Source organism: Bolinopsis microptera, chromosome 11 (assembly GCF_026151205.1).
Source record: "Bolinopsis microptera isolate Bmic1 chromosome 11, MBARI_Bmic_1.0, whole genome shotgun sequence".
NCBI lineage: Eukaryota > Metazoa > Ctenophora > Tentaculata > Lobata > Bolinopsidae > Bolinopsis > Bolinopsis microptera.
Window position 1 is genome coordinate 11022791 of NC_087082.1, and position 27384 is coordinate 11050174.

The 27384-nt window shown below is 38.3% G+C and overlaps 5 protein-coding genes across 7 annotated transcripts in view; 2 read left to right on the forward strand and 3 right to left on the reverse strand.

Annotated features, from left to right (window-relative positions):
* The window catches only part of LOC134822836 (calmodulin-A), an 82074-nt gene extending 59250 nt beyond the window's left edge, over positions 1-22824 (reverse strand). The window contains exon 1 of one of the 2 annotated variants that reach the window (XM_063834105.1): positions 22819-22824. The gene's annotated coding sequence lies outside the window, so the exon portion shown is untranslated. Of the gene's footprint in view, positions 1-20145; positions 20150-22818 lie in introns of those variants that run through there. The other variant, XM_063834104.1, reaches the window with a different exon arrangement.
* The window catches only part of LOC134822799 (protein ABHD13-like), a 948842-nt gene that overhangs the window by 236055 nt on the left and 685403 nt on the right, over positions 1-27384 (reverse strand). The gene's annotated exons all lie outside the window — the stretch shown is intronic.
* Positions 159-11889, forward strand: LOC134822830 (signal transducer and activator of transcription 5A-like). 2 transcript variants are annotated; one of them, XM_063834095.1, is made up of 17 exons: positions 159-348; positions 558-696; positions 3190-3297; positions 3432-3572; positions 3732-3934; positions 4150-4370; positions 4643-4725; positions 4947-5039; positions 8035-8181; positions 8285-8451; positions 8602-8752; positions 8934-9134; positions 9273-9475; positions 9741-9951; positions 10113-10212; positions 10356-10468; positions 11164-11889. In XM_063834095.1, exons 2-17 carry the CDS (start codon positions 619-621, stop codon positions 11395-11397), a joined length of 2454 nt encoding a protein of 817 aa, XP_063690165.1. In that variant the 5' UTR covers positions 159-348; positions 558-618; the 3' UTR covers positions 11398-11889. The 2 variants fall into 2 exon arrangements, with proteins under 2 accessions (XP_063690165.1, XP_063690166.1); XM_063834096.1 differs by having other exon boundaries at positions 176-348; positions 4150-4366; positions 4639-4725.
* Positions 1199-2621, reverse strand: LOC134822833 (neuronal pentraxin receptor-like). Its single transcript, XM_063834102.1, has 2 exons — positions 1787-2621; positions 1199-1543 (listed from the first exon to the last, which is right to left on the reverse strand). Exons 1-2 carry the CDS (start codon positions 2525-2527, stop codon positions 1430-1432), a joined length of 855 nt encoding a protein of 284 aa, XP_063690172.1. The 5' UTR covers positions 2528-2621; the 3' UTR covers positions 1199-1429.
* The window catches only part of LOC134823628 (leucine-rich repeat serine/threonine-protein kinase 2-like), a 44416-nt gene continuing 29056 nt past the window's right edge, over positions 12025-27384 (forward strand). The window contains exons 1-17 of the mRNA XM_063835162.1: positions 12025-12157; positions 12425-12523; positions 12797-12934; positions 13196-16365; positions 17092-17196; positions 17757-17939; positions 18757-18833; positions 18973-19045; positions 19293-19384; positions 20346-20480; positions 20612-20704; positions 20899-20991; positions 21163-21296; positions 21426-21525; positions 21708-21790; positions 26752-26858; positions 27015-27145. Of these exons, the coding sequence (XP_063691232.1) occupies positions 16311-16365; positions 17092-17196; positions 17757-17939; positions 18757-18833; positions 18973-19045; positions 19293-19384; positions 20346-20480; positions 20612-20704; positions 20899-20991; positions 21163-21296; positions 21426-21525; positions 21708-21790; positions 26752-26858; positions 27015-27145 (1461 nt within the window). The 5' untranslated portion in view covers positions 12025-12157; positions 12425-12523; positions 12797-12934; positions 13196-16310. The remainder of the gene's footprint in view (positions 12158-12424; positions 12524-12796; positions 12935-13195; positions 16366-17091; positions 17197-17756; positions 17940-18756; positions 18834-18972; positions 19046-19292; positions 19385-20345; positions 20481-20611; positions 20705-20898; positions 20992-21162; positions 21297-21425; positions 21526-21707; positions 21791-26751; positions 26859-27014; positions 27146-27384) is intronic.

Below are 27384 nucleotides of genomic sequence, written 5' to 3' on the forward strand. Positions count from 1 at the left end.
AATATTTTTGCCTTATTGATCTCTCGTTATTATAAAGGAATCAGCTGGAATTTCCTGAGTTTCCTGAGATTGCCTGCTTTTTCGCTTGGATTTTATCTTAACTTTATCGTGATAGTTTTTATTGTATTATTTTTAAACTATCATAACTTAATATTCACAGTATTTCTGATATCCTAGCATGTCGAGATTCCTGCTTGATGGAAAAGTTCACCAAAAGTTCATGACGTTATCTTGGTAAAAAAGACAGGAACTTCGTACCAATCTCCACTATTGATGTGATAGTTACTTTAGTTTCAGATCGGACAGGAGTGTAATCAGTTTTGAGAAGAGAAGTGCAATCTCTGACAGGTTTGCCAAAACTCTGAAAATATTACACTTTAAAAAGAATTTCTCCTCAAAAACCTTAATAATTATATAAGATTCCTTACCCTGATACCCAAACACTCAATAAGTTTACCATTAAAATTTATGAATATTTGACACCAGCGATATACTCCGCCCCTGTGAGACTTAATTTCTTATAGCCCTGATTCTTGCTACATTTTCCAAACCCACAGGGCACTAAGGCAGCTAGCTCTTTAGAGACCAGGAATAAAGAGATATAGCAGAAAGTGAGATATGGCACAATGGGGAGCTCTCGTGACCCAGCCTAACAGAGCTTTACAACTCTACCGAGACAAGGACTTTCCTCTCGACGTTAGTCAATCTATTGATTTAGGGTTCATAGATATATGGGTACTGGTGGGGAAGTGTACTATATTTGTTTTGACACGTGACAGTGATTTTGGGTTTTTATTGTTCAAATTGTCGTGTTTTGAGAAAGAATATGGTTCAACTCCCTTCCAATATCTAGATCTATAATAAGTGCAATGTTTATCCCTTACAACCAAGCCCTCTTCGAAGAGGGCTTGGTTGAGTTTTGTAGATATGATCGAGGTCAGGACTTTGCATACTTGGCAACAGGTAATCTGGAAAATACAGTTGCTGTTAAGTACTGTATCAGGAAATGAATTCCAAAAATGCACCTATAAAATCATTTTGTACTGCATTTCCGTAAACGATATAAATTGATTTCCCACGATTTAATTTCTGGAGAATTTTCAATATTCATGCGCATACCAAGTCTGGAAATAAACAACTCACTTTTATCTAAGCACTTCGCAATGTACCTATAATAACAAATTGAAACACACATAACTTTGTTATTTTCAATGTAAGTTTTTGCGGATTTTCCATCAAATTTCTCAAAAATATGCCGTTTTAAACCTTTTGTTAAAAATCATACTAAAATTAAAAGTTTTCAAAATTCACAAATATTTGCCCGAGAAACAATGGATATTCAACGCTTCAATGTCAAGGAACTATTCATCTCCGTTGCCTAAAGATAAAAAGTTCCAAAACATTATTCCCCTCTAGCTGTACTGTCCCTCTAGTGGTGATCTTTGAGATGCTGGATGAGAGGGTCGTCTATTTTGTGGCCGAAAAATTCTTCAAGAACTTCGAATTGGTCCTCCATCCTCTTCAGAATCTCATCGTCCACAACCTGGGATACGAAAAGTTACAATTTACGAAATTAGGTCACCTTATTAAATTTCACCTGTAATTTATAATAACGCAGTTTTATGGTTTAAATGTTTTATCATCGTCGCAAGTGTCAAGCAGATAAGCAAGTTAGAATAACTGCAGCTGAAAAATAACTACTATGGAATTATCAATTTCAGTTCATGAGTAATCTTTGAGCTCTTAGACTGGCACGTCAACAATATTACCATTGTCCATTTCTAACCTTATTGTAGAAGTCTGTGAAGTAGAGCACATTCCAGTGATCTCCAGGGCATGTAATCGGCACTTCAGTGATCGTTCCGTGCCTCTCAGTAGCGTAGAGTATGGTCTCCCATCGCAAGAATACGTCCCCAAGTAGAGATTCCTCGAAATCGGAGCACATCCCTGCGGAGAACATCTTTCCTACTTCCCCAGCTTCCAGTTGCCTCTTGTAGACGTTAAGCTTTAGGAGCTCACCTCCGAAAGAATGTCCGTCGTAGAATATAGCTTCCATTGTCTCCTTCTGGTGGAACTGTCCTATAGCTATTGATCCTCCCATGGTCAGTTTTACGTTACCAGATGCTTCCTGTGCTATTGCCTGTCCATCAAAATATAGTACCCTGGTCTTAGTCTTATGCCCCCATGTTATGCAGACGTGGTGCCATTCGTTTGAAGGAACGGCCTGGCTGTTCTCTATATTATCCTGGTTCATGATAGCATAACCCCTTATCCTGCCTCCAATTAAGATCTCATCAATCTTGGAAGGTGCATTGTACGTGAACCAGGCATCATGAACATCATCACCTGTTTTCTTGTTGATCCACGAACAGACCGAAATGGCTTCCTTTACCGGTTCCATGTCCATTTGCAGCATCATGTAGCTCTGGAGATCGTTGCCAAAGCTCAGAGCAGTGGCGGGACCGTGAGCCGAGGACTGCTCCACGGAGTAGGCCAGGATCAGGAGTGTTAGATAAAACAGAAACATTCGGGCTGAGTCAAGAAAGAATAATGTCGAGAATGAGATGGTCCTTTTTGTATGGTTGTAGGGAGTTGACCTGCCTCATAGAATGGTACGAAAGTTAACTTTCCTGGCGGAATTTTCGTCAGTAATTGTCATATACAGCTTTTGTGATTTAACCTCATTAGCTTCTAGGATTACTTGAATATAACATTTGGTTAATAAATTATACAAGTTTACGTTTTATCCTTAATCCTATGCGGGCAACAATTTTATCTATCTTCTATTAATTCAGCGGTAAATTTATAAATTATAGCGTAGCAAAAGTCGCTCAGTTCCTCAGCTTAGATTGGAAACGTGTCTTGATCACTTTTCACAAAACGTGATAATATTGTCATGTGATATGTTCCTTTGTCCTATCCTCAATCCTCATCGGATCTAGTCTCATCGGATCCTTTTCTGATAACCAGTGGTTATATCAGTTGATAAGTGGTTATTAACCACTTATCGACTGATATCGTCAGATAGTTTGAAGAGGAGCATCACAAGTCTGTGCATTAATGTGTTTTCTAATAAAGAACACAGGATGATTGACATCCTTCCTATCATAGAATTATTAGAGAAAAACAAGGTTCCTTGACAAAATCGAAATAGTTTAAACTACTAAAAGTTAAAGCAGCTATTCTCAGGTTCGGCACCACCTGGCTCATTACATCGAATCCAGGTCTTGGATGTCGTTACCTCCAACACGAGCTCAGGAGGAACTAGCTGGCCTTATCAACGCTCTCGACGCTAAGGTAAGAGGATCTCGCGGGTTCGGGGTTTGGAAATTAACCAAGATATCAGAATAAGTAAGATGGAGGTCAAATACCTTTATGTTTGTTGCAGGGTCAATTAATTGATTAAACAATTAAACTATTAATACCGTCAGGTGGTTGAGCTGCAGAATACTGGTCAGTTAGATCTGGTTTTGGCGTCCCACAAGTTATCACAGTGCAGAGCTCAGCTTATTAACTTGTACGGTAAAAACCCTGTTCTTCTTCTTCAGACTCTCAGCATGCTCCTTCAAACTGTAAGTTTTATCGTTATAGTCAAATTCCTTATCATCCTTTTTGTGTTTTCGCTGCTAATTCTAAGGTACTATTGCACCCTGATGGCTTTTACCACACATCCGACATCACACGATTATTCATTCAGCTATATTTTTATTATTAATCTCCACATTTTTCAGGAACACAAACTATTAACAGAAGAGTTTCAGCAGCAGTGCATGTCACCTATGAGTGGTCCCATGACCCCACTCAGTGCACCTATGACCCCTGACATGAACCAGTCCCGATCCGGAGGACTCCCTGCCATTTCCAATACCCTCACTAATCTGGATAGTTGGGGGCAGAGTGCTAACATTATATGTCAGTACCTTGGGAACACCAAGTGAGTTGTTGGGGTAACTTGGGGGTTGCTGGGGTAACTCGGAGGTTGCTGGGGTAACTTGCAAGAAGCTCAAAAAACTATCTAAATAGCAGTACAATAACTTGAAATAAAAAATAAGACTTATTATAAGATATCACGGCTCTGTAGTATGTAATCTATAACAATGACTGTTAAATTTTCAACTATTTGTCTGAACAATAACACAACATGTTTAGAGACGTGTTGAACAAAATGTCGCCCAACAAGAGAGTAGCGATGCAGAGCAAGATGAAGCGACTGCAAGGAAACCTGGACAAACATCTCCAAACTATCGAGCAAGCTCGACGGTATTTGAGGAGCAGTATTGAGACTACAGTGGCCAAGTTGTGCGTACAGAACGAGATGATATTGCAGAATATCACTGATTATAAGCTGTCTCAACGTCGTGCGCTTGTAAGTATCTTGGTGGGTCTGTTGGTGGGTCTGTTGGTGGGTCTGTTGGTGGGTCTGTTGATGGGTCTGTTGGTGGGTCTGTTAATGGATCTGTTGGTGGGTCTGTTGGTGGGTCTGTTGGTGGGCTTAGGAAAATATTAAATTCTTCTAGGAAGCAACGGTTTTTGTTTCGAATAAAATGTATCGAAATAAGATTGAAATGATAGTGCTTATTAGAATAGTCACAATTATTTAAGATTGTAGTTTGAGTTTCTAATTGTTCGTTTCTTAAGGTAGGATTTGAAGCTCAAGTGAATATAAACGACGTAGAAGCTAGAGTTAAAAGTCACGTGGTTGAACTAGAAACCTGCTTGCAACAGGTTTGTCAAAATTATATGTTTCATTTTAACCTCATCATCAGCTGTTCTAACTGCCTACAATCTAGCTTCATGATATTCTGGTTATACTCTTGGATTCACTTCTGCCGTCTAATGTTAACCCTTCCTTCTCTGTGTCACGTATTTGTTAGTGGTGAGTATTAGTCAATAAAATATGTAAGATCAAGATAAATGATATTTTGTGAGCCGGAATTTTGTTTCAGATTCGCCTGGCTGTGCGGCACTACAACACCGTAAAAGACATCAGCTCCAACAGTCCAGACGAATCAATGACCATCATATCACTCCGAGATAAGGTCAGTAGAATCATATCACTCCGAGATAAGGTCAGTACAATCATATCACTCCAAGATAAGGTCAGTACAATCATATCACTCCGAGATAAGGTCAGTACAATCATATCACTCCGAGATAAGGTCAGTACAATCATATCACTCCAAGATATGGTCAGTACAATCATATCACTCCGAGATAAGGTCAGTACAATCATATCACTCCGAGATAAGGTCAGTACAATCATATCACTCCGAGATAAGGTCAGTACCATCATATCACTCCGAGATAAGGTCAGTACCATTATATCACTCCGAGATAAGGTCAGTACCATCATATCACTCCGAGATAAGGTCAGTACCATCATATCAATCCGAGATAAGGTCAGTACAATCATATCACTCCGAGATAAGATCAGTACCATCATATCACTCCGAGATAAGGTCAGTACCATCATATCACTCCGAGATAAGGTCGGAAAATGTAGAAAATCTTGACTTAAGATTTGACTGGGCACCAGGGTAGTCCACTGTCTCCTATTCTCTTTCTGATTGTGGCCCAAACTTTCTCGAATAAAATTCAGATTAATCCCAATATCAGGGGTCTTAACATATCAGGTGTGGAAATCTTACAGAGTCTCTTTGCAGACGACACTGATCTGTTTCTGAAAACTTCAATTGAAAGTGTACAGGCGGTTATGACAGAACTCAGAACTTTTGCTCAGTGCTCGGGGTGTAAAGCTAACATCGACAAAACTAGATGTATTCCTTTAGGTCGAGCTCGTCTTAATACAACTCTACTAGAATCCCTTCAAAGTTTATACGGCTATGATTTTATAACAAATAACTTCACCGCTTTGGGTATAGTTTATATGAACGATGGCTCACTGATGGATATTGTCAACAGTAATTATAATGATAAATTGATTAAGGTTCAGTCTTGGATAAACCGATGGAGCAAGAGGGATTTGACGCTTATGGGTAAATGCACAGTCATTAAAACCCTTCTCTTTTCCCAATTAACATATCTTGTTTCTCCTCTCCCTCGACCGGATGCTTCCTTTATCAGAATCTTTGACACGGCTATTTTCCATTTTCTTTGGGGTTGCAAACGCGATAAAGTAAAACGTGAGATTATTACCCGAAATAAGGAACATGGAGGCCTGGGACTTTTTTATTTATCTGATTTTATTATAGGTCTTAAAACCAGCCTCATATCCAAGCTACTAAATAATTCCTTTCACCACACTTGGAAAGATATTATGATTATGCAGCTGAAATTTCCTGACCATATCACCATCTCCGTAGAAAACGGTCTCGCTAAAACCAACTGCCATTTTACTCAAGACGTCCTTAATTGTTACACTGAGTGGAAGATAAGTTCGGTAAATGCAGCTTTGGGTTCTATTGATCACTGCGTGTGGTACAACCAAGCAATAACCGACATCGGGGCCAAACTTTAAAACAATCATCTGATTGATAAGGGAATATTTTACATCTCAGATTTCCTTTCTATAGACCAAAGTACAATCCTTAACTACGATATGTTCATTAACAAGTGGGAGTTGTCTCCAAATACTATTTCCAAAACTGAGTACTGTAACATTATCATGGGGATACGGAGATATAACTGCCCCACTATTAACTCAAGGAATATTGAGTTTGTTGACTCAAATATAAAACTTAAATTTTTACATTCTGTAACTGGACAGGTGAAGGGAAGTAAAATTCGGGATAAAATGTACGACTCTATCTGCCCAAACGAGCTGTCCCCATTACGTCAATGGGTTATTGACCTAAATAATCAACCAATAGAATGGGCGGTCGTTCTTAGCAACCTATTTTTCTTAGTATCTAAAAATTTTAAGTTGATTCAATTTCAGTACAAACTTTTAATGAGGATCACGACGTGTAGATACATGAGACACAAAATGAAAATTGTTACAGATACTTATACTCCCATGTGTAGCCTGTGTAACACATACTTAGAAACAATTCCTCATATCTATCTCCATTGTATCCACACAAATAGCTTCATCACAATACTTGAAGACTTTATAAAAAGGAAAATCGATAGAAATTACAAAGACCCCAATAAAATTAATTTTATAGTTTGTAATCACACTTCACAAATTATAAATTATTTTAATATTGTTGCCAAATGGTACATTAGCAAAAGATTTCAGGCAGGGGACATGCCGATCTGGCAGGGATATATCAAACTTCTTAAACTTTCACTTACAGGAGACAAAATAGGCCACAAAAGTTCTATTGTGTCGATCTTGGCCGATTAGGGCAAATTGTCCACCCCATTTATATTGCTGTCTTTGTTATTTTATTATCAATGGTTATTGTTACTATCTTACAGTACTACTAACTGTTTTTTGTAGTACATGCCCTGCTTCCTTCCATTCCTAAACTACCTTACAAGCTCTTCCTCTTTTACACCCTTTTCAATCACTTCATTTCACTCATTCACTTCATATCTTATTACCACAGTATCTGCCAAAACCAACATGGCCCATGTGGAAGGGGGCCTTGACGTTGTTGACCACTTGGCCCTGCATCCCAAGCTGACGGTCGGCCTCCACTCTCTAAAAACATACCGTCAGTGAAGGCAGATGGTCAGCAAATAGCGATGCTAGGGCTTGGTGTGAACAGATCTTGACCTACTTTCACACCTTTGGGACGACTCTCGCAAATGCGAGAGTAATGACCCCGGGGAGGGCCCCATTGGTTTTAGTAGGTTGCATATTTAAAAAAAAAAAAAAAAATAAAAAGAAAAAAAAAAAGAAAAAAAATAAAGATTTGACTGGGCAATAATATGTAAGTTACACAAGGAATGTTCCTGTATTGAGTTTCACTTTGTGTACTACACGGTGTATCGTTTACAGAGTATGGGTTATATAACCTTGGAAATATGTTGATTTTAAAACAAAATACAGGGTATTACTACAATTACTAGTTCATTCCTCTTAGCTCTACCTTATCAGCTTTTAGAAATACTTCTAATTCACAGGTTGTAAACCTTATCAAGAACCTAGTAAGCAACGCATTGGTTATTGAGGAGCTGCCCTCGGCTATTCTTAAGAAAGACACCAAGTTCGCAGCTACTCTTAGACTGTTGGTTGGCGGACATTTCGGTATCAAGATGAACCTACCAGAGGTAAGGAAGTACTGGAACTGATGTGTTTATCTAATCTGATTTTAACGTTTTGATATAATATTTCTATGCCCACTACAACACCCCTCTAATAGTAGTATTGCAGGTCACGTGTACGCTAGTGTCCTTCTCCCAGATACAGGACATCCTGTCTGGAGAGGTGCTACCTAACAAGACCGGCTGTGGTGACATCCTCAACGGGAGCAATGTCATGGAGCATCACCCCTCCACCAACTCAGTCAAACTCTTCATGAAGAAACTCATGCTCAAAAAGTTACTATCCAACTTTTTCCATTGAAATTGGCTACATTTTACAGGGATACGACCCATCTGAATTTCAAGCTACCTTTTAAAAACCAAAATATTTTAAAATCTTAAGAACTAGTCACGTGTTAAAGTCCGCTGTAACGAGGACTATGACAGGTACACGAGAGCGTCTTCAGCGGACAAGGCGGGGGAGGAGAGGTACGGACTATGTTTCACCTCCACACTCTCCCTCCACCTAGCGGAGGAGCAGAGTATCACTCTCTGTACCATCAGTCCTAGTTTAGCTCTTATTGTTCACACCAGACAGGTACAGCACAACTTTTAAGGGAGTTTTTTGTGGAGTTTTATCAGATTTTTTGAAGTGAAAGCAGCTTTTTCGTAATTTAATGAGTATATTGTAATTGTTCATTATACGAAGGTTATTTTGCATGTCGAAGTTTTTATTAACAGCTTTAATGAAAACATTTGTCTACGATATGATTCCACAGATAGCATTAGCGGAGGCAACAGTGATCTGGGACAACTCCTTTTGTCAAAACGGTGAGAAACCAATCGAAGAAGTCACTTGGGCCCAACTTGGCAAAGTTTTGTCGTCCTGGTTCAAGATGCAGACTGGGAGAGGTCTCTCCGATAACAATGTTAGGTGTTTGGGCCGGAAACTCTTGCGGAGTGATCACGTGTCAGACAAGGTAATGTTCTTGGTTTGTTTATTAGTTGTTATTGTTTCACAGCACGAATACTCATGTAAGAACCGCTCAGTGTATGGTCCTGACTCCTGAAATATATAATCGAAATAACTTATTCGTGTCTAATACAATATAACTCAGGATACTGTGTCGTGGAAAGTGTTTGCTAAGGAGAACCAAGCAGACCGAGCGTTTTCATTCTGGGACTGGGTCTACAGTGCCTACGATCTGATAGACAAGTGTCTGAGGGACTTGTGGAAGGATGGGCTGGTTGAAGGTTTCATCAGTAAGGATGAGGTGCAGAGTCTGTTATACAAGTGTGAACCTAATACCTTCATCTTAAGGTACAAGTCCGCAAGTTTGTACTGCTCACAACTTCAATCTCAACCAATTTAATTCCTTGACCGTCTGATGCTGCTCTAATCCTGACCATTATAAGAGTATGATTCAGGGCACCATTGCCCTATTATAAAAATTTAATAGATTTGCCTGTCTCCAATTGATTTTAGCTTCACTTAATTATTGTTTATTTTCTGCAAACGATAAAATTTATTGATACATGAAATATTATATGTTGACGGTCTTTAAACAAAAATCAACTAACCCCAGGTTTAGTGACAGCATGGTAGGGGGTATAAGTGCCAGCTGGTTACACCAAGAACCAGGCGGGAGATCTCCGGGTGAGATACTCCATCTGGAGCCCAGCACCCACCGGGGCTTGTCTTACATATCTCTGGCAGAGCGCATTATGGGGCTCCCGGATTTGAAAGTTCTGTATCCGAATAAGCCGAAGAATCAAGTTTTCTCTAAGTACATACAGGTCAGTATTAAAAGGGTTTGTCATGTTTGGTAGAGGCAGGTGTATCCTGTTGTCATGAGTTTTCGGTACTGACGTTACAATCTTTTTAGTCGAACTAATTTTCTGGTTTATAAAATTTGTTTATTAGATAATTGATATCATTTAAATTGTTCATTTCGCAGAAACGTGAGATGGGAGCTTCCGACACGGCATATGTTAGACAGAACATCAGCGTGTCAGTAGATCTACCTAGACATCATTCTGCGCCGTTACTTAGCAACGGTAAGTGGGATTGCTCCTAAGCTCGATGGTTGTTGAAGATATAAGGTCCACTATCATCTCTTGATAACTCAACAATGATCTTTTCGCTCAAATGTAATCTTCGCTAGAAATGAATTTGATTGATATATTCGTTTTGTCCCCAGATTCAAGTTTTGGCAGCACGTTAAACTCACCCTGCACCCCCTACCTGGACGATGACTTGTTTGACTCGCTCGACTGCTCCGACTTTAATGTTTCACCTACTGCAGCACATGAGGTTTGTCAACAATAAGCGAATATATCTTCAGTGTAAGCAAATTAAAGTTTCCGTGATTCTGAGAGAAACCAGATTTCAGTACCGAAAGTCGCAGCCACAAATACATTTTGTTCTGGATATTCTTTGTATTCATCGATGGAAAGTATACACTGGAAAGTATACACTGTATACTTTCCATCGATGAATACAAAGTAATTCACCACCAATAATATTGTATGGCTAAAATCATGTGTCTTAGAAGCAAACGAGGTAATAATTCCAGTGCGGCCCCATAGAACATGTCCCTAAGTTTCGTGGAGAGAGCCTCCGAGTAACTAACTAACTTGTCTGGGAAAGTTGTAATTCTCAATAATAACCCCATAATTCACATCTCTAATTCTATCCTTATAATCGCAGCCAAACAAACTCCAAAAACATTACTTGTTACGATCACCTATAAACGTATTTAACGTAATTAGTCTTCACTTATTTAAACTTAAAGGCACGTGAAATTAAATGCTGTCCCCTATTATATTTAGAAGTGTTAATGGTGATGCTTAACGCAGCACTAGCAATCGATAAATTCCCACAAAAAAACTGACTATATATAGTCAATGTATTATATATACATTATAATATATAATGTATATATAATATATAATATATACATTATACAGTATACACGCACATTGTACAAACCCTATGCTATCCCTCAGATGCCGGATGACCAGTACCCGAACCCGCACTCTGACTCCACCATCTACACTCATCCTGATAGCATGTTGACCGAGTCCAGCATGTACTCCGTCGGTGACATCGAACCTTCACTCGCTGAACTCGATCTGGACTCACTTATCAACACTGCTCAGAATAATCTGAACTCGATAAGTAACATTAACAACGGGAATTCGAGTACTGATCATGACATGTTTTTTGGGGATCATTGGTGACGTTTTGGATGTAAGATTACGTCACGTGAGGAATTGATGACGTCACGTGAGGAATTGATGACGTCACTTGATGATTGAAAGAATGATTTTGACATTGTAAGGATACGTGACACCCTGAGTTCTTTTGTGGGTTTTATTTGATTTTGATGGGAATTTTCTGCTTGTTTCTTCTTTTTTGCTCATTTTATCTGTCGGCTTACGGCTAGATCTGTTTTATTCATGTGTGCATCTATTATAATCGACTAAGCCAGACTGGGCTTAGACATACAATTACATCTGTCTTCTGTATGTATCTACCGTCCGGGCGTGACATAGTCGAAGTACTATAATTTTTTGTGGAACAAAGCTGTTTAAATTCCATGTTTTTTTGTACAATTTTGTAAAATAGTTTTTTGCGAAACGATTTCAAATGTTTATATCCACAGAATGTGCTATTAAAATGGAAATAATTAACAATTATCTTTCAATTCAATGTTGCAATGTTACAAGGTATCATGTAGTTTCATTGAGGGCTGAAAGTTTGCCAAAATATAATTTATTTCGCTATGTTTCATGAAACTCCCAAGATATAAATGATAAAAACTATTGCCTATATTGTAAAAGTTCATTACATCGATGTTTCACTCTAGATATAATGTATACGATGGTGTGAAGAACAATTAACGATATCGCTCGTGTTCGATTTACGGATATGAAGCTGAAGTGTGTGTCCCACATAGTACTAATTCAGCAAATATTTCTTATCCTACTATGTATCAAAGTAAGTTATTAAGATCTATCTACTCACCGTTTGCAACGACTTTATCGTTTCGTAATTTCTATTATTTAAAAAAATATCTTCACACCCTAGCTCCATACTATGAGTAATTTGTTTCACTTCTAGATGAAAAGCTCGAATAGAAACACGGGTTATTTTTCACGAAGCTTATTTTCTATCAAAGATCGCTGAAAAATTAGGAATAATTTCCTCAGGTTGACAAGGTACATTTAATTTAGACATTGTTTTTGAAAATTTCCTTGTGTTCAGGTTGACAAGGGACACATGTGGAACTGGTTTTTACTTTTCACCCCGGTATGGATTATCAATGCACTCCTCTTTATACCCCTTGTTTACGAGACTTTCCTTGTGAGTATAACATAATCACTTCTAGATCCTCGTCTTAAATGTTTCAGTTGGCCAGGGTGCCAGTTGATCTCTGAGTTTTGATCTATTTTTGCGCCAAAACTATCTAACTTAGATTACGCCCATCCCGGACGTATGCTAACATCAGTGTCTTCATCTCTGTCCTGGAAGGTTTATCTGAATAAATCTGACATCTCATCCATTCCTTCATAATCATAATTCATATCAACTGTTTCACAATCGGTGTTGATATTTAACGTTTGACTCAAATCCCAGATAGTGCGGTCTCGAAGTGAGGAGGGAAGAACAAATAGCCCCCCAAAAGTGAAGACCCCTCTCTTTGTGGTGCTGTATCTTGGGTTACTCGTCTCTAAACTGGCTGCAGAGATCCTTATATGTCTTAAGAAGGGAACGGTGAGATTGATATATTGTGGTTTTTTATGTTGTTGTGACGTAATCAAGAGAAGTGTGACGTCACAGATATAATTGTGACGTCACGTAGGGATAGATTAATCTTGTTTTGGGCTTTCTTACTTTGAGAATAATCATCTGCTTATCACTTACTTACTTTATGAAAATTTAGCAGATAATAAATATCTCACTGCAACGATTTTATTTTTAACTTGATTTATATTGCTTTTTGATATCTGATACTAACTATTTCCCTGATTTCAGTATCCGGAGCTAAGTTGGTACTACGTCTTCTTCCCCATGATAATCTCTCTGTTTGGACTTCTTCTCGGCTCCGTTTATATCACATATTGCGATATGTTGACAGTAAGGAGGTGAACATTTCAGCTAACGTTCCAAGGAACATTCCATCAGTCTTCTTTTGGGTTGTGGTCTGCGAGTTATTATAATGTTTGTGCACATTTCTGCGGTGTTCGGAAATGATTTCAGAATAAACGCTCCGAGTGCTCAATACTGAACGAACAGAAGAAGGGATTCAAGATTTCTGGGTGAATTTCATCTGTTTGTGCCTTATGTTCAGTGAACGTTCCTACATGTCGACACTCGGTTATCAAGCTCAACTGATTTACCTCATATTGGTGAAAACTCGTCCCTCTCAGAAAGTATTTATTTGTGTGAAGTTACAAGATGAAATGAAGCGAATTATAGCGTCTACAATAACATTGATTTAGTTAGACAAAAAAACAATCTAATATCATGTATTTTGGGATAATTATTAGTATATTGGTATAATGTCTACAGGTTATTTGAGCTTTATCTGATATGTTTGTACTCAGGTATGGCCAATAGCCAAGATGTTCATTTCGTCACGAGTACAGGGTAACTTATTGTGTGTACTGCAACTAACATGCTCGTGTAGATTCTCTAAGGTTTATACATTTGTAAACCAATGTTTGGTGGAGAAATTAGATTGCTGGGAACATAAGACGGGAACTCAAATAAACATAAGACCACATAATGTAAATTGAGGGAAATATGTGTCAACTGTCAAGAAGAACTACTTTGTAATATAACTGTCCTGGGGAAGTTATCACAGAAATGTCAGTCATAATGTCCACTGCCAGGGCCCGTTGTAAATTGTATATGTTCAGAGATAACAGTACATTTTAAAACGGCTAACAAAACGTTAATGAATACTTAGCGTTGGAAGCGCTATTTCTTGAGAGTACATTGAAGGTACATTGAGAGTACGTTGAGAGCACATTGAGAGTACATTGAACAACAGCTTAGATAAAGCGCTGTCACATAATACTTGGACATGGGAAAATAGGTTCCTTCTGAACAGTTTCATTGTGAAACATACACGACTGTATTCGAGATGTTGCATTTGTTTTTATGCCGTGTCAAGTTTCTAAGATAATGCTTACTATTTTCCGCCTTTTTCTCCCACTTTTCTCTCAATAACTTCAACGGTGCGATGTGGTTTCTTGTATGTGTTTTCTGTGATAATTTCTGTTTCACGTTTATGAGATATTGTGTTCCCTTTTGGCTTATTATTGTGCGTATCTCATCGTCCAACAGATAGTTTAGAACATCGTTATAAGAAAAACATTGTCTCTTTGAATGATCCTTAACCATATAATACTTACTGCTCAGAATTACGAGGGGAACTCTTTTAGTATAGTGAATCAACACACCCCCATGTATAATGTATACGGTGTACTGTGTACTGTATACTGTGTACTGTATACTGTATACTGTGTACTGTATACTGTGTACTGTATACTGTGTACTGTATACTGTGTACTGTGTACTGTATACTGTATACTGTATACTGTATACTGTATACTGTGTACTGTGTACTGTGTACTGTATACTGTATACAGTATACTGTATACTGTATACTGTATACTGTATACTGTATACTGTATACTGTATACTGTATACTGTGTATACTGTATACTGTATACTGTATACTGTATACTGTATACTGTATACTGTATACAGTATACTACTACTACTACTGTATAGAAGCTCAGAACATTATCCGGCTTTAAGTTTTCTTCTTTTACACACCTGCCCTGTGTAACCACATCATGACATATAGATAAGCTGTATTTAACTTTAATCCTATCAAATAATAACGGAATGTGTAACATGGTGTTTCATTCAGTAACATTTGATGGAATTCTGCTGTTTCTCTCCCATAAAAAACCACTCCACACTTTGCTGACTGGTAACGAATGTGTCACAGCTAGTTATGGCTCTGTTTTGCCATTTCGGTTACTAAAGACTCACTCACTCATCGAACTGACAGAGGAAATCCTCCTAATGTCAAGCTGTAGCCACATGAATAATGAATATCCTAATCCACATGTAAAGATTCATCACCAATATAACACATTTTGCCGTACGTGATTTCTATATTTTCTAGTGCCCAAATTTATCTTCCTACTTTCATATAGGAGTTAAGTTTACCATGGACAGCCCGAAGGAAACAGACTTTACCCTTAGGTTTATTTCGTTTGTATTTTGTGTACTGTGTATGTGCGATTCAAATCGTTAACTGTGTTGGTTCATTCATGTGTGCAGGAAGTTCATGTATTTTAATTCGGTCGATTGGTCGAAGTGGTTAGCTAGATTCGACTTCAATGTGTTCAGATAATTGATATATTTGTGACCCGTCCTACCTTGATATTATCTTACTAATAAGCTTCTCTGAGTGGTCTCATTAACGTGGAATGTTGATGCTTGATTTGTACGATCTCTGAGATTATGAACGTTCATTTTACACGGAATTCAAAGTAGGCAATATACATGGAATTGTTCATTCCACAGCTCAATGTATATTACAGTTGAGAATATGTTTACATGTACATACTACATAGTTTGATTACGTAAAATAATTTATGTGTAAAGAACGAAATGATATTATTGTGTGTTGAGCTCGAAAATTAGGACTTGAAATCTGATCTTCTCTGTCCTTTGATCTTAAATACAGTATGCGCTATGCAGTATGCACATGTTTGAACGATGAGTATTTCGAACTGATTTCGTGACATCAACGATAAGTTATAGATTCTCATGATTGTGATGACAACTTCTTATTACATGTCGTATTGCTCGATGAGAGCACTTTTTGTAATGATTTTCCCGTATATCTTTTCCATATTTTCGATCGCGTAATTGAATTTGAATTATTTCTATGCCAATGTAGTGATGATTTATCTCGATTTTGTCATTTTAGATAATATTTTCGTTATAAATGCATTTTAATTAAACGTTAAACATTCACTAAGAAATACATGTGTATAATTGTCGTACGTGAAGGCCAGACGAGGAGTGCTGATGATTGAGAAATTTAAATGTAAGCTGTAGAATGAGAAAACAGCAGGTTCCGAACATACGGCGTGTTAAAATATATAATGGGGTTGGTGAGTTAAATTCACTTGTTGTTCGCGTGAAATGCAGTACCGTGGGTTAACGCTCGCAATGAATGCATGTTTCAATCTCAAATGTGCATGAAATACCAAATTATCCATGTGACATGTTTTAAATTGAATACAGAATTTTATGTTTATATTCTTGAAATCCAAAAAAGTCGGGGCCCGGGGGTTATCACTTATCATCTCTGTTCCGTGATAATTCTAGGCGTAGTTGATCTATTCTGACCTAATTGAGTTTTGAATTAAGTTCGTTTCGTAAATCGTATTAAACTGAGACTTGAAAATCAGCGTTTGACCTGGCTCATTAGAAATTGAAACCAAATCTTAAATCTAGTAAATCAAAAGATCGCTAACAAACTTTGCTGGCACTCGGCCTCTATAAGTATATGTGCCGATATTGAAAACATTAAATGGACCAGGTCAGTGCGATTGCATGCGCAGGACTTGCACTTGTGACTGAGATGCAAGTGCTGCTTAACACTCAGCAGTCTTCCAACTGTAGTGTTAACTGTTTAGGGATCGTTCAAATATTACGTACGCCACTTAGGGGGAGGGGTTTGTAAAAGCTTACACAAGTTTAATTTCTACGCAATAGCCATGTGTAAATAGCAATTACGGAGGGCTTCTAAAATGGCAAACAGTAGGCTTACCTTATATTTAAACGATCCCTTAAACTTATTGAAATAATATAAGTTATAAACCCCTCTCCTGCAGACCCGTTATTTGCACGGTCTAACTCGAGTGATGAGTTTGGCCTTGGGAGAGAGGATAAACATTCAACTGTAAATTGTACTGCTATACAATCAGCTCAACCTAGAGGTAAGTTTTTGTTATAAATATTAGGTAAACTAAACTCGAGGTTCTGAAAATGTAAGTTGTAACCTGTACTGGTGAGTTCTGTATGATTATGCCATTATATCGCAACGAGGCTCATATTTTAGATGATATTCATGATTTAGAAATGATAAAATTAAATTATGTGTTTCAAAGTTTTGCAGCCAAACGCAATTTCTAAACTTTTTTTTCTGTTAACAGTCCCGATTCCCAAATTCTATGTGCTACTCATTATCAGAATCTACACCGAGACCTACCAGGTACAAGTGGGTTACAATGTATCCACTGGAATTGTAGTTTTCTTACTTATATCTTTCCCGTCATCTTGTTGCATCATTCGCTTCCAAAAACTATAAATAGTAAGATCTACATCTCCCCCAAATCTTTTATCGTTGGCACATGAACACTGCATTGGGCACTCTCCATAAGATCCGGATATATGTTGCACTGTAACACTGTAACACTGTAACACTGTAACACTGTGTAAGGGCACCCTCATTTAACCTGAAGTCCGCTCACTATGGGTAACACCTTTTCACCTGAAGTTGGAAGGGCGAGATCTGGTCGAACCAGTCTACCTGCCACCAGACAACCACCAGACAGCCCACTACCTGCCACCAGACAATCGCTGGAGATGGACGAGCTGAGAGGTACTGCAATTGACGATGTGTCAGGGGGATGGGTCCAGATGTCGCGGTCAGAGCTCGAGACCAGTTTGGAGACATTGAGTAAGTTGAGTTTTCTGTGGCATGGAGCTTGGTCGTGGTGATGATGTGCAGCATGTTTTTGAGTTACTGAAAATGTTTTTCACTACTTTTTGCTATTTCATTGCTTTTAACACCGAGAGCAAGCTGAAAGACCGCAATTAAACGCTTTTACTTTTGATTGTGACTTCGCCGATATTATTTACTCGATTTAACCTAATAAAGAAATGTAGTCTTGAACTAGGTGTTGCGGAGGAAATAAAAATACAGTATATGTATGATTTAATATTTGCTTTGATACATATTAGGTTACCAATTTGTTGATTTATGACCATTTGTAACATGGCTAATGCGAAAAAGTTGTAATTGGTAATAATTTAGCAAATTTTTCTACTGACGATATTGAATTTGATGATATTCGGGGGATGGGTCACGATATCGCGATATGAGTTCGAAACCAGTTTGGAGACATTGCGTAAGTCGAGTGTCCTGTGACATGGAGCTTGGTGGTGAGGATGGTAATGTGAAGCATGTTTATGAAGTTATGAGTATGAAATTGTGTTGAAAATGTTCTTTTTCTTTGCCGAAACTGTCGAAGGTGGAAAACTTTAAAATCAAAAATCCCCAAAATTGACGGCGATAAAGTCCTCCCGCTCTCCATCTATATCTCCTTTCTGGAAAAATGTCCCGTACCTTACTTATTTCTAGCATGGATCTAACAGCACCCACTTGAGTTGGGAGTTTGATTTTAAGGAACAAACTATTACTAACTGATCATTGTTATCTATCGTTGTGTGACCATTGACCATATCAATATCATATAATTCTGTTCTCGTCTCAGGACGAAGGATGAGTGAGGGACTGGGATTACATGACAGATACGACGAGATTCTCCGCTCTATCAGCCGTATATACCAGGTTTAACCCGAAGTATTTATTTACCTGACTTAAATCTCTGGTGGTTATAATCACTTGGTAACTGAGTATATTCGCCGGAGTGTATAATATGATAACTTGCTGTTTATTGCTTCAAGTTACTGACCGGGTTACTGATCAGAGCGAAGGAGACGTGGTCCAGTTCAAAAACTTGCTAACGTTACTCAATAACGCCCTGACGACTACTTCCGTAGGTTTGTTTCTTTAATTATTTTTAAATTTTTAAGTTTTTTATTAATTAAAAATTAATTATTTTTTACTAAGGAAGGCTCGGAAGTCCATGTTTGGATAACCAATGATTGAGCAAAATGGCCGTAATCCTGAAATCTCTAAATCAGTCAAAATTCAGTTTTAAGATGGTAGTTATCCCGTACCCGAATACTGAAGTATAAGTTAGCATGTCTTTGTTGTCTCGTAACACGTGATCTCTCTTATAATCAGATGACAGTATCTGGAGGAAGATGAACCGTTACAACACTGTTAATCAGATAAAAGAGTACATGTTCAACCATATGACGGACCCCTCAATACAGGTGACACAGTCTCCCAGTTAAACTATGGATAATTATGAGCATTATAGATTGAACATGCTATTATATAATACAGGGTGGGCCAAAAGTCAGTGTGCAAACGTTGGGTCTTAAACCTCCGCCGTGTTTTATATTTGAGGGTTGTTGCTTTGCAGATGGTTTACTGTACCTACTGGTTCGAGGTTCCCGTCACCAAAATTTGAAAATTCGAATATTTCAGACCACGCCCATTCAATATTAAAACACTTATATTGTTCTCCCCGAACATGCTAGATGTCTAATTTTTTCAGAGACGGTAGATCATTAAATGTTGCATATGATCTGAAAATATGAGGCAAAACGGATCAGAAATGACGAAGTTATCAAGCATTTTCTGTATCTCGTTAACAAAATTGACTGGGTGATTATGTGACACCGCGACACGACACCTTAATTGGGCAGCCTTCACGATTCCCATAATGTTTAACGGGGTAGTTAACGGGGTCACCTAATCACGTGATTAGGTAAACCAATCACCTGATCACACGTAATGAATAACCTCGTTAAGGTTCATATCTCGGTCATCTGAGAAGCTAGAACTCTCTTTTTTTCAGGGCAAACGTAATTTAAATGGCCAAACACAATTCAATAAAATTTGGCTCGATCTGATAAGCCAAACTATCAAATAAATGCGAAAATGAACCTTCTTTTGAAAAAAATGAACACAAATATGTTTCGATTTTACAAATTTCTCGAACCAGTGGTGGTAGAAAGTCATACCAGAACAAATTATTTCAATTTGGCACTCAGTGACTGAGCTATTAAGGCCAACGTTTGCACACTGACTTTTGGCCCACCCTGTATATATTTATTTTTACATTGTGCCTTCCTCGAAAATTGCTTTACCCTTGCACGATAACAAGACGCTCTTGAGTAAGTTCAATGTAGCTGCTCAAAACAGTTTACAGCTACTTACACTCCTCAGACATTCGGGTTCAGACTGTTCGGGAACATGTGCGACATGGACATGGGGATAAAACTGATCGTAGATGAAAGCGTGTACTTGTGCCTGATCAGCACTCTCCAGCAGCCTCAGTATATGAACAACCCTGTTGTCATGGTCAGATTCTTCAGCTATGTCTTAATTCTCACATTGTTTTTAATTGTATTTAGAATCCTGGTAATCAATGTTATTCTCAATTGTTAGTGTGTTGCAGTGTGATTGTAGTGTGATTGCATGTTATCTATCAGGCGGAGGGGTTCAGAGCGCTGGGAATGATCGCTAAAAAGAGTGACCACCACGGTGCCCTGATAAGCAAGCACAGGTGCAAATGGTGCAACCACGTGAGTCACACTATCATCATGATTATAGTGCGGGGGGGGGGGGGGGGGGGGGGGCAGTGCACACTCTGCGCATTAACATTCGTTATTAGTTATCTTGCCATCAGTTTGGATTTGTTTCTGATCAACAAAGCGAATGATTTGCAACAAAAAATATTATATTTCTGATTTAAAAGTTTTTTGTTCTCTTTTTTCAGGTGACAATGGCTTTATCAGAACTAAGGTCGAACGTTGATTTGGTTGAAAATGGAGTTATGTCTCTGTCTTATCTCTTCAAGTTCAATAAAAAGGCAAGATAAAGGCGGGATATCATGACAAATACTGACGATGAAAAAAAATCGATATTTAGTAATAATGTGTGTGTGTGTATAATGAACATATACTTATTACTATGATAATTACAGTCTCATGAAAAACGAACTACGCATATTACATGTAACGAACAATGCACTCTCCCTCAGGATGACTACATTCTGCTTAAGGGACGACTTCAGCTGTTCAAAGATCTGTTAGAAGAACACAGTGAAAATAAGGCCATACAGTTTCACATCACAAGACTCCTCACTGTTCTTACCAACGATGAAACTGTTTATTTGTGAGTTCTAATCCTGGGATTGTATCAGCGAATCAGCTTATGACACACATTACTTTGTACCACCAAGGATGGTTCATGGAACAAAAACTTTCTTAATTCCAAACCATGCTTTACAGTTTACTTTGTTAGGTTTATCGAACAAGGAATACCAGAGATAGCAATGGGTAACATTCATAAGTACCCTGAAGATATTGATCTCATTATGGAGTGTATCTGTCTGTTCGAAAAGGTAAAACTTAACAGTTCAATATCTTTCTTAACAAACTCCAAAAATAAACTCATCTTTGTATAATTTATAGTACCCCAATTCCCAAACCCCAAAATTACTCAACTATTGAGTTAGAATTTCAGTGTTATTGCTTTGTTGATAATAAAGTGATGGTAAGTTTAATCACTGGTGAACCCCTTCAGATGGCGTACCATCAGAGGAACCTGCTGCCGTATGGCAGCACTGAAGACGACGTCTTTGCTTCTTATCGCAACAACTTTACCAAGTAAGAAAAACTCCTCTATCACTCCACTGGTTTCGTAAATCTGCAGGAAAAGACATATTAACGTGAGAATTGAGAGAACATGGTAATCATCTCCTATTGAAATGTGATGAAATGTTAGGTTTTCAGCAAATAAAAAGGTCAATTCGGTAATCTGTCGGAACATTTAATTAAATGACTTTTTAAGTTAAAATTACGCACAAAACCAAAAACAATATACCTAGCGTTGTTTTATAGTGGGACAGTGATGTTTCCTCAAGTGAGTTATGAGAGCAGCATCAATGATGTGCCCTTGAAACTCGGCTAGTAGCTCCCATCGTCCCCTCAAATCTTGCATCATAGCAATTGTCACTGCCTGAAATGCCTCATTTAAGATGGTTTTTACTTATTTATTAATGAGTCTCTGTTAGAAGGGTTGGATAAGACGGACGATCTGAAATCAAAATTAATTAGATTTCATAATATCATAAAAGAAATTGGTGCCGTTACGTTCGTCAGCATAACGTTTCTTTAAAACGTCTGATCTAATAGCTTAAAATACTTCAATCTTCAAGTTTTTACATTATCAAAGAAATCAGAGGACCGAAGGATGGCCCAGCGGTTATGACAACCATCAGTTTCCTCTTCCTCAGCAGTTGTTAGGTTCTCATTTGCACAGTGATGTTTTATAAGGTGAGCTATAAGTGCCTCATCAATTTGATGTCCTTCGAACTCGGCGAGCAGCTCCCATATGTCCCTCAAATCTTGGAGTAGATCCGTTCCGATTTCCTGAAATCATGTGACTTTGACGTATTAATGCTTTTCATTCATACAAGTTAAAACAAATTCTTCTTGTAGTGCATCCTGGGTTTGGACAGGATATGCCCGCTTAAAATATTTTCATCACGTTACATTACATAATTCTGAAAAATATATTATATTTACAATAAATTATGCAATATCACAACATTACAACCAACAAAATAAATTTAATCGCAGAATCTCAGATACAAATAATCGTAAATTAAACACAAAAAAACAAATTAAACAAGCAATAAATGTATATACAAACTATGTATAATACTGATTAAATTGATACAAAATCTAGTCTAGAATCGTCACAATAAACCTAGGCATAACCTTTATTATTGTTTTAATACCTCTGGTTTAATTAATTAAAATCGAATTATCTAAAATAATTGTTTAAGAATCTTAACAAAATACAGATTTTGTTAATGAATTTAATAACCATAAAAACCTTGTTATAGAATTCAGTTTGTTGGAGAATTGACCAGCGGTTGTTGCAGCCCCCCTCAGATTCTTCTGTTTGTTCAGCAGTGGTTGGTACAGCAGTGGTTGGTACAGCAGTGGTTGGTACAGCAGTGGTTGGTACAGCAGTGGTTGGTACAGCAGTGGTTGGTACAGCAGTGGTTGGTACAGCAGTGATTGGTTCTGGAGTGGCAGGTATGACAGTAGGTGGTTGGCTGTGTGTGTGGTCAGGACAGGTCAAGCTCAACTTCACAATATTTCCATGTTTTTCGGTATTATCGGAAAGTAGCGTCTCCCAGGATAGATGAATGTCTTCTTTGAACGTTTCTTCGAAGTTGGAACAGATCCCTGACTCGTACATTTTAGCTACCTCTTGTTCGGTCAGTTCTCGTTTCAGGATGTTCACTTTTGTCATTTCACCTCCAAATGAATATTGTGAACCAGAAAAAGAAGCCTCCATCTTGTAGGTTTTATGATGTTGTCCAAAAACAAGAGAGCCGGTTTTTACAGAGAACTTCGCGCCAGACGAAGAGGCAGTCCCTATCTGAACACCATCATAATATAGGGTCTTTTTTCCGCTGTTATATGCCCACGTAAGACAAACATGGTACCATTGTGAATGTGCTGGTTTCTGGCTGTGTGGGAGAATGGGAGAACCTACGATATAAGCCCATACAAGGTTATCAGAGAGAGTTATTCCATCATGATGTTCAATAGTCTTGTAGTGAATCCACCCTCCTATATGAGATATGGCGCTAAGCTGCTTGATCCAGGCACAGATGGACACCTTTTCCTCCAGGGGTGACATATCCGGGGATATCATTATGTAGCTTCCAATGTCATCTCCAAACTTTAGAGCAATATGGGGCTTGTCAGAGAGGACTGTCGTCAGTAAGGGAAGTATGAGGAGCAAGATTCTATACGCAGGCATCTTGTGAGCGGTTGACGGTGTTTAGGAGGAATTCTGACTTGTTTCTTTGAGAATTAACTGTCGTTAGAGGTCGTTCACATATTATGATATTACGTTATCAATTTTTTGACAATTCTTGAAACTATTCTTTAAAAAATTTAAATTCGTACTATTCTAGAGATTGAAAATGAAAAATATGTTGATTACGTTATCAACATGGTTATATGCTCCAATTCTCCAAAGTCTAAAGTGCTTATTTCAAGAATTACTTTAGAATTACGTTATGTTATCTGGCGATAACATTCGTCAACCTCTCGCCGTGACCATCCTATTCTCCAAAATTTTTGCCTGGGCTCAATTCAATAATTTTGATCACAAATACATTTTTAAACAGTAATTTTGTCAAAAACCATGAAAATGTAAAAAATAACTATTAAACCATAAAATGATAAAATAAGAATTGACTAACAAAATTGCCGAGTTGTTTGCGAACAAACCGTTCACACAAAACAAATTGAATTGCGAACGTGGCAGCTAGATAAAGATAGCGAAAACACGGTATGTGACTGCCAGGGGAGCAACTTAGCAGCGCTTCAATACACAATTTATCTGCTGTGAACCAACTTCTTATACTTTAGATTGCAGGTGCCAGTGTGATTTAAACCGTCGGGCCCAAGATTTAAGTATCTATAGTAACAATTATTTCAGATTAAGAGATGTGGACGTACATTGTAATCTTATAAAAGCGTGTCCCCAATTTGTAATTAAAGATAAAATTCATCTGAAAATGAGTAAAACATGAGACGAAAAAGAAGCGTTCAGCTCATATAATTATAGGAGAACTGAGAATTAAAAGTAACGCAGCGATGTTCTTAAAATAACGGTCAAGGGCAAACCACTTGGCATTGTGAACTCTTGATCCGGGATCGAGATGTAATAACTTACTGACGGGCGGTTCCCATAGGTGTGACAGAAGATTACCAATAACTTCAGACCCGCATAATATTATTGAGCTGGTAAGGGTTGGTCAATCCTGATAACAACTAGATATGCGAGGTACCTACTAGACAGTTATAGAGCGAGATGTTGCATTGATATGATCTCTATCAAGATACTGATCATAAATTGTAGCACGAACAAGTAATTCTACTCTTAATCATATCACTACGGCAAGGAAGCTCTGTTGGTTAATCCGCCAGTTTACACCATCGGGTTCAGACGTTGCGAGTAAAATCCCGTCGTATCGGTAGTAGTTCCCAAAAAGATAGCGAACCAAAATACCACCCTTGCGCAGTACGTGCTAACAAAATAATTGAATATCGACCTCCTTGATAATCTGTTACATGTTACATACATGTTACATGGTAAGGTCTCCTCCTAGTCGTTGGAGTGGCCTGCATCACACACATCGCGTTGGCGGCGTAACATATGTCTCCACTGTACTCGGTTGGTAGCCAAAGCTTCTGTTGTGTCGTTGTCGATGTTTTCAACACCTGTAAACTTAGCAGCATCTTCGAGTACGCAGGACTTCCAGTTCTTACGGGGTCTGCCCCTTGACCTCTTTCCATAATTTGGCTTCCAGTTCAACAGAAACCTCGTTAGTCTAGAGTCTGGCATTCTAACTACATGTCCATACCAACGTAGCCTGGCAGCACTGATGAAAGTCTCAACTGACTTGATGCCAGCCCTCCTGAGAACTTCGTCGTTGGTCACATGAAAGAACCATTTAATCCTAAGTATCCTTCTCAAGGAGGTTTGATGGAAAACCTCGAAGCGTTTCATCTGCTTTTTGGTGGTGTTCCAGACTTCAGCTCCATACAACAAGATGGTGAGAACAGCAGCCCTATAGATCCTGATCTTGGTTGGAGTCTTTATAGTTCTGCTATTCCAAATGTTCCAGAGCTGATGAAAGGCGCCATTAGCCTTCTGGATACGGACATCCAGGTCTCTGTTGATTGTCCCATCCCCACTGATAGTTGCACCCAGGTAGACAAAGTTGCTAACCTGCTCGACGGGTTCACCCTCAACCGACAGCTCAATACAATCATCCTTGATGAAAGGTCGCTGGGAGGCGCACTTGCTTACAGCCATGCATTGGGTCTTCTTTGCATTTATTCTGAGCCCAGCGTAGGAGCTGTAATGAACTAATAGATCAGTTGATTCCTGTAGGCCTTCCCCTGAGTTGTCCATAATAGCCATGTCATCAGCATAATCGGTGTCCAGAATGACCTTTTCCTCGACCGTCTTCATCTTTTTCTGCAGCACTGCGCCCTGACTGATGATCTTGTTGGTCTCAGCCAGAAATGCAGAAAAGTTTAGGCAGAAATTAAAGACAGGAGGTGCTTGAATGTCACCCTGACCTGTGCCTGAATTAACATCAAACCAGTCTGTCAGCTCCCCATTAACCCTCACGGCACTCATGGTACCCCCAAAAAATGACTGAAATATTCTGACATATTTTTCAGGCAGCCCATAGTGTCTCATACTGCACCAAATAAAGTCCCTTCTGATAGAATCGAACGCTGCCCTGAAATCGACAAAATGATAATCTGTGGAGACTATTATTGAAACTAAAATCATGAAAAGGTGTCCACTGTCCACAGGGCTTCGTTGAAGTGGCAAGACTCTACATCCATGAATTGACGACGACAATGTACTAGCGATCGACCTCCGACCGACCAGCCTTGTCTGATCTATGACCACTTTTTTAGTGGGTTCACTCTACTTAACTAGCTACAATCTACATACATCTCTTTTCTGGTCCTTCTAATTATTTTCACATTATGATTTATATCAACTCTTACAGGTTGCAAAAGACGGGAATATGCCAAGTAGTACGAAAACTTATTCTCGATGACAACACGGAAAACCGGGACATAATTTTTAGTGGACTTTATGTGTTAGAGTATCTAGGTAAGTTATCCACAAATGTTGGGGTGTTTATTCACTCATTTATAAAAAACAATATAATTGTAAAAGACAACATCATTGCCCGATGTAATTGCTATGGCCAGTTTACTGGTCATCTGGTGTTTCGGTGTCCCTAATAACAGGAACTCTAACTTTCAGACCAATACGAAGAATGTTCGGAATCTGAAGCAGTAACCTGGTCCGACTACATGTTCTCACTGCTTGAGTCAAATTGTTGGGACGACGAGAAGAAAAAACTGGTTGAAGTGGCTTGTGCATGTCTTGCTAAGGTTTGGGAAATGTGCATACAAAACCAAAACTTATGATCTCAACTTTAAAATTCACCTCTGATTTTATTTTAAAAGAAATTGTAACTTTATAACTTGATAACATATGATGCAGATTGCAGCTGTGATAAGTTCTCGATAACTGCGATGAAATAAAAAAAATTTAATCTCAGCACCATTCACCCGAGTCCCGAATACCTATTCTCAGCATATACTGAATTCTAAACAGATCCAATTACTCT

Coding starts and splice junctions, on each gene's coding strand:
- LOC134822833 (XM_063834102.1), bottom strand. CDS start 2,527: ATGTTTCTGTTTTATCTAACACTCCTGATCCTGGCCTACTCCGTGGAG. Junction 1,544..1,786: donor TCACAGACTTCTACAATAAG/GTTAGAAATGGA, acceptor TTCGTATCCCAG/GTTGTGGACGATGAGATTCT.
- LOC134822830 (XM_063834095.1), top strand. CDS start 619: ATGGCACAATGGGGAGCTCTCGTGACCCAGCCTAACAGAGCTTTACAA. Junction 8,452..8,601: donor AAGAAACTCATGCTCAAAAA/GTTACTATCCAA, acceptor GGACTATGACAG/GTACACGAGAGCGTCTTCAG. Junction 8,753..8,933: donor TTATTGTTCACACCAGACAG/GTACAGCACAAC, acceptor ATGATTCCACAG/ATAGCATTAGCGGAGGCAAC.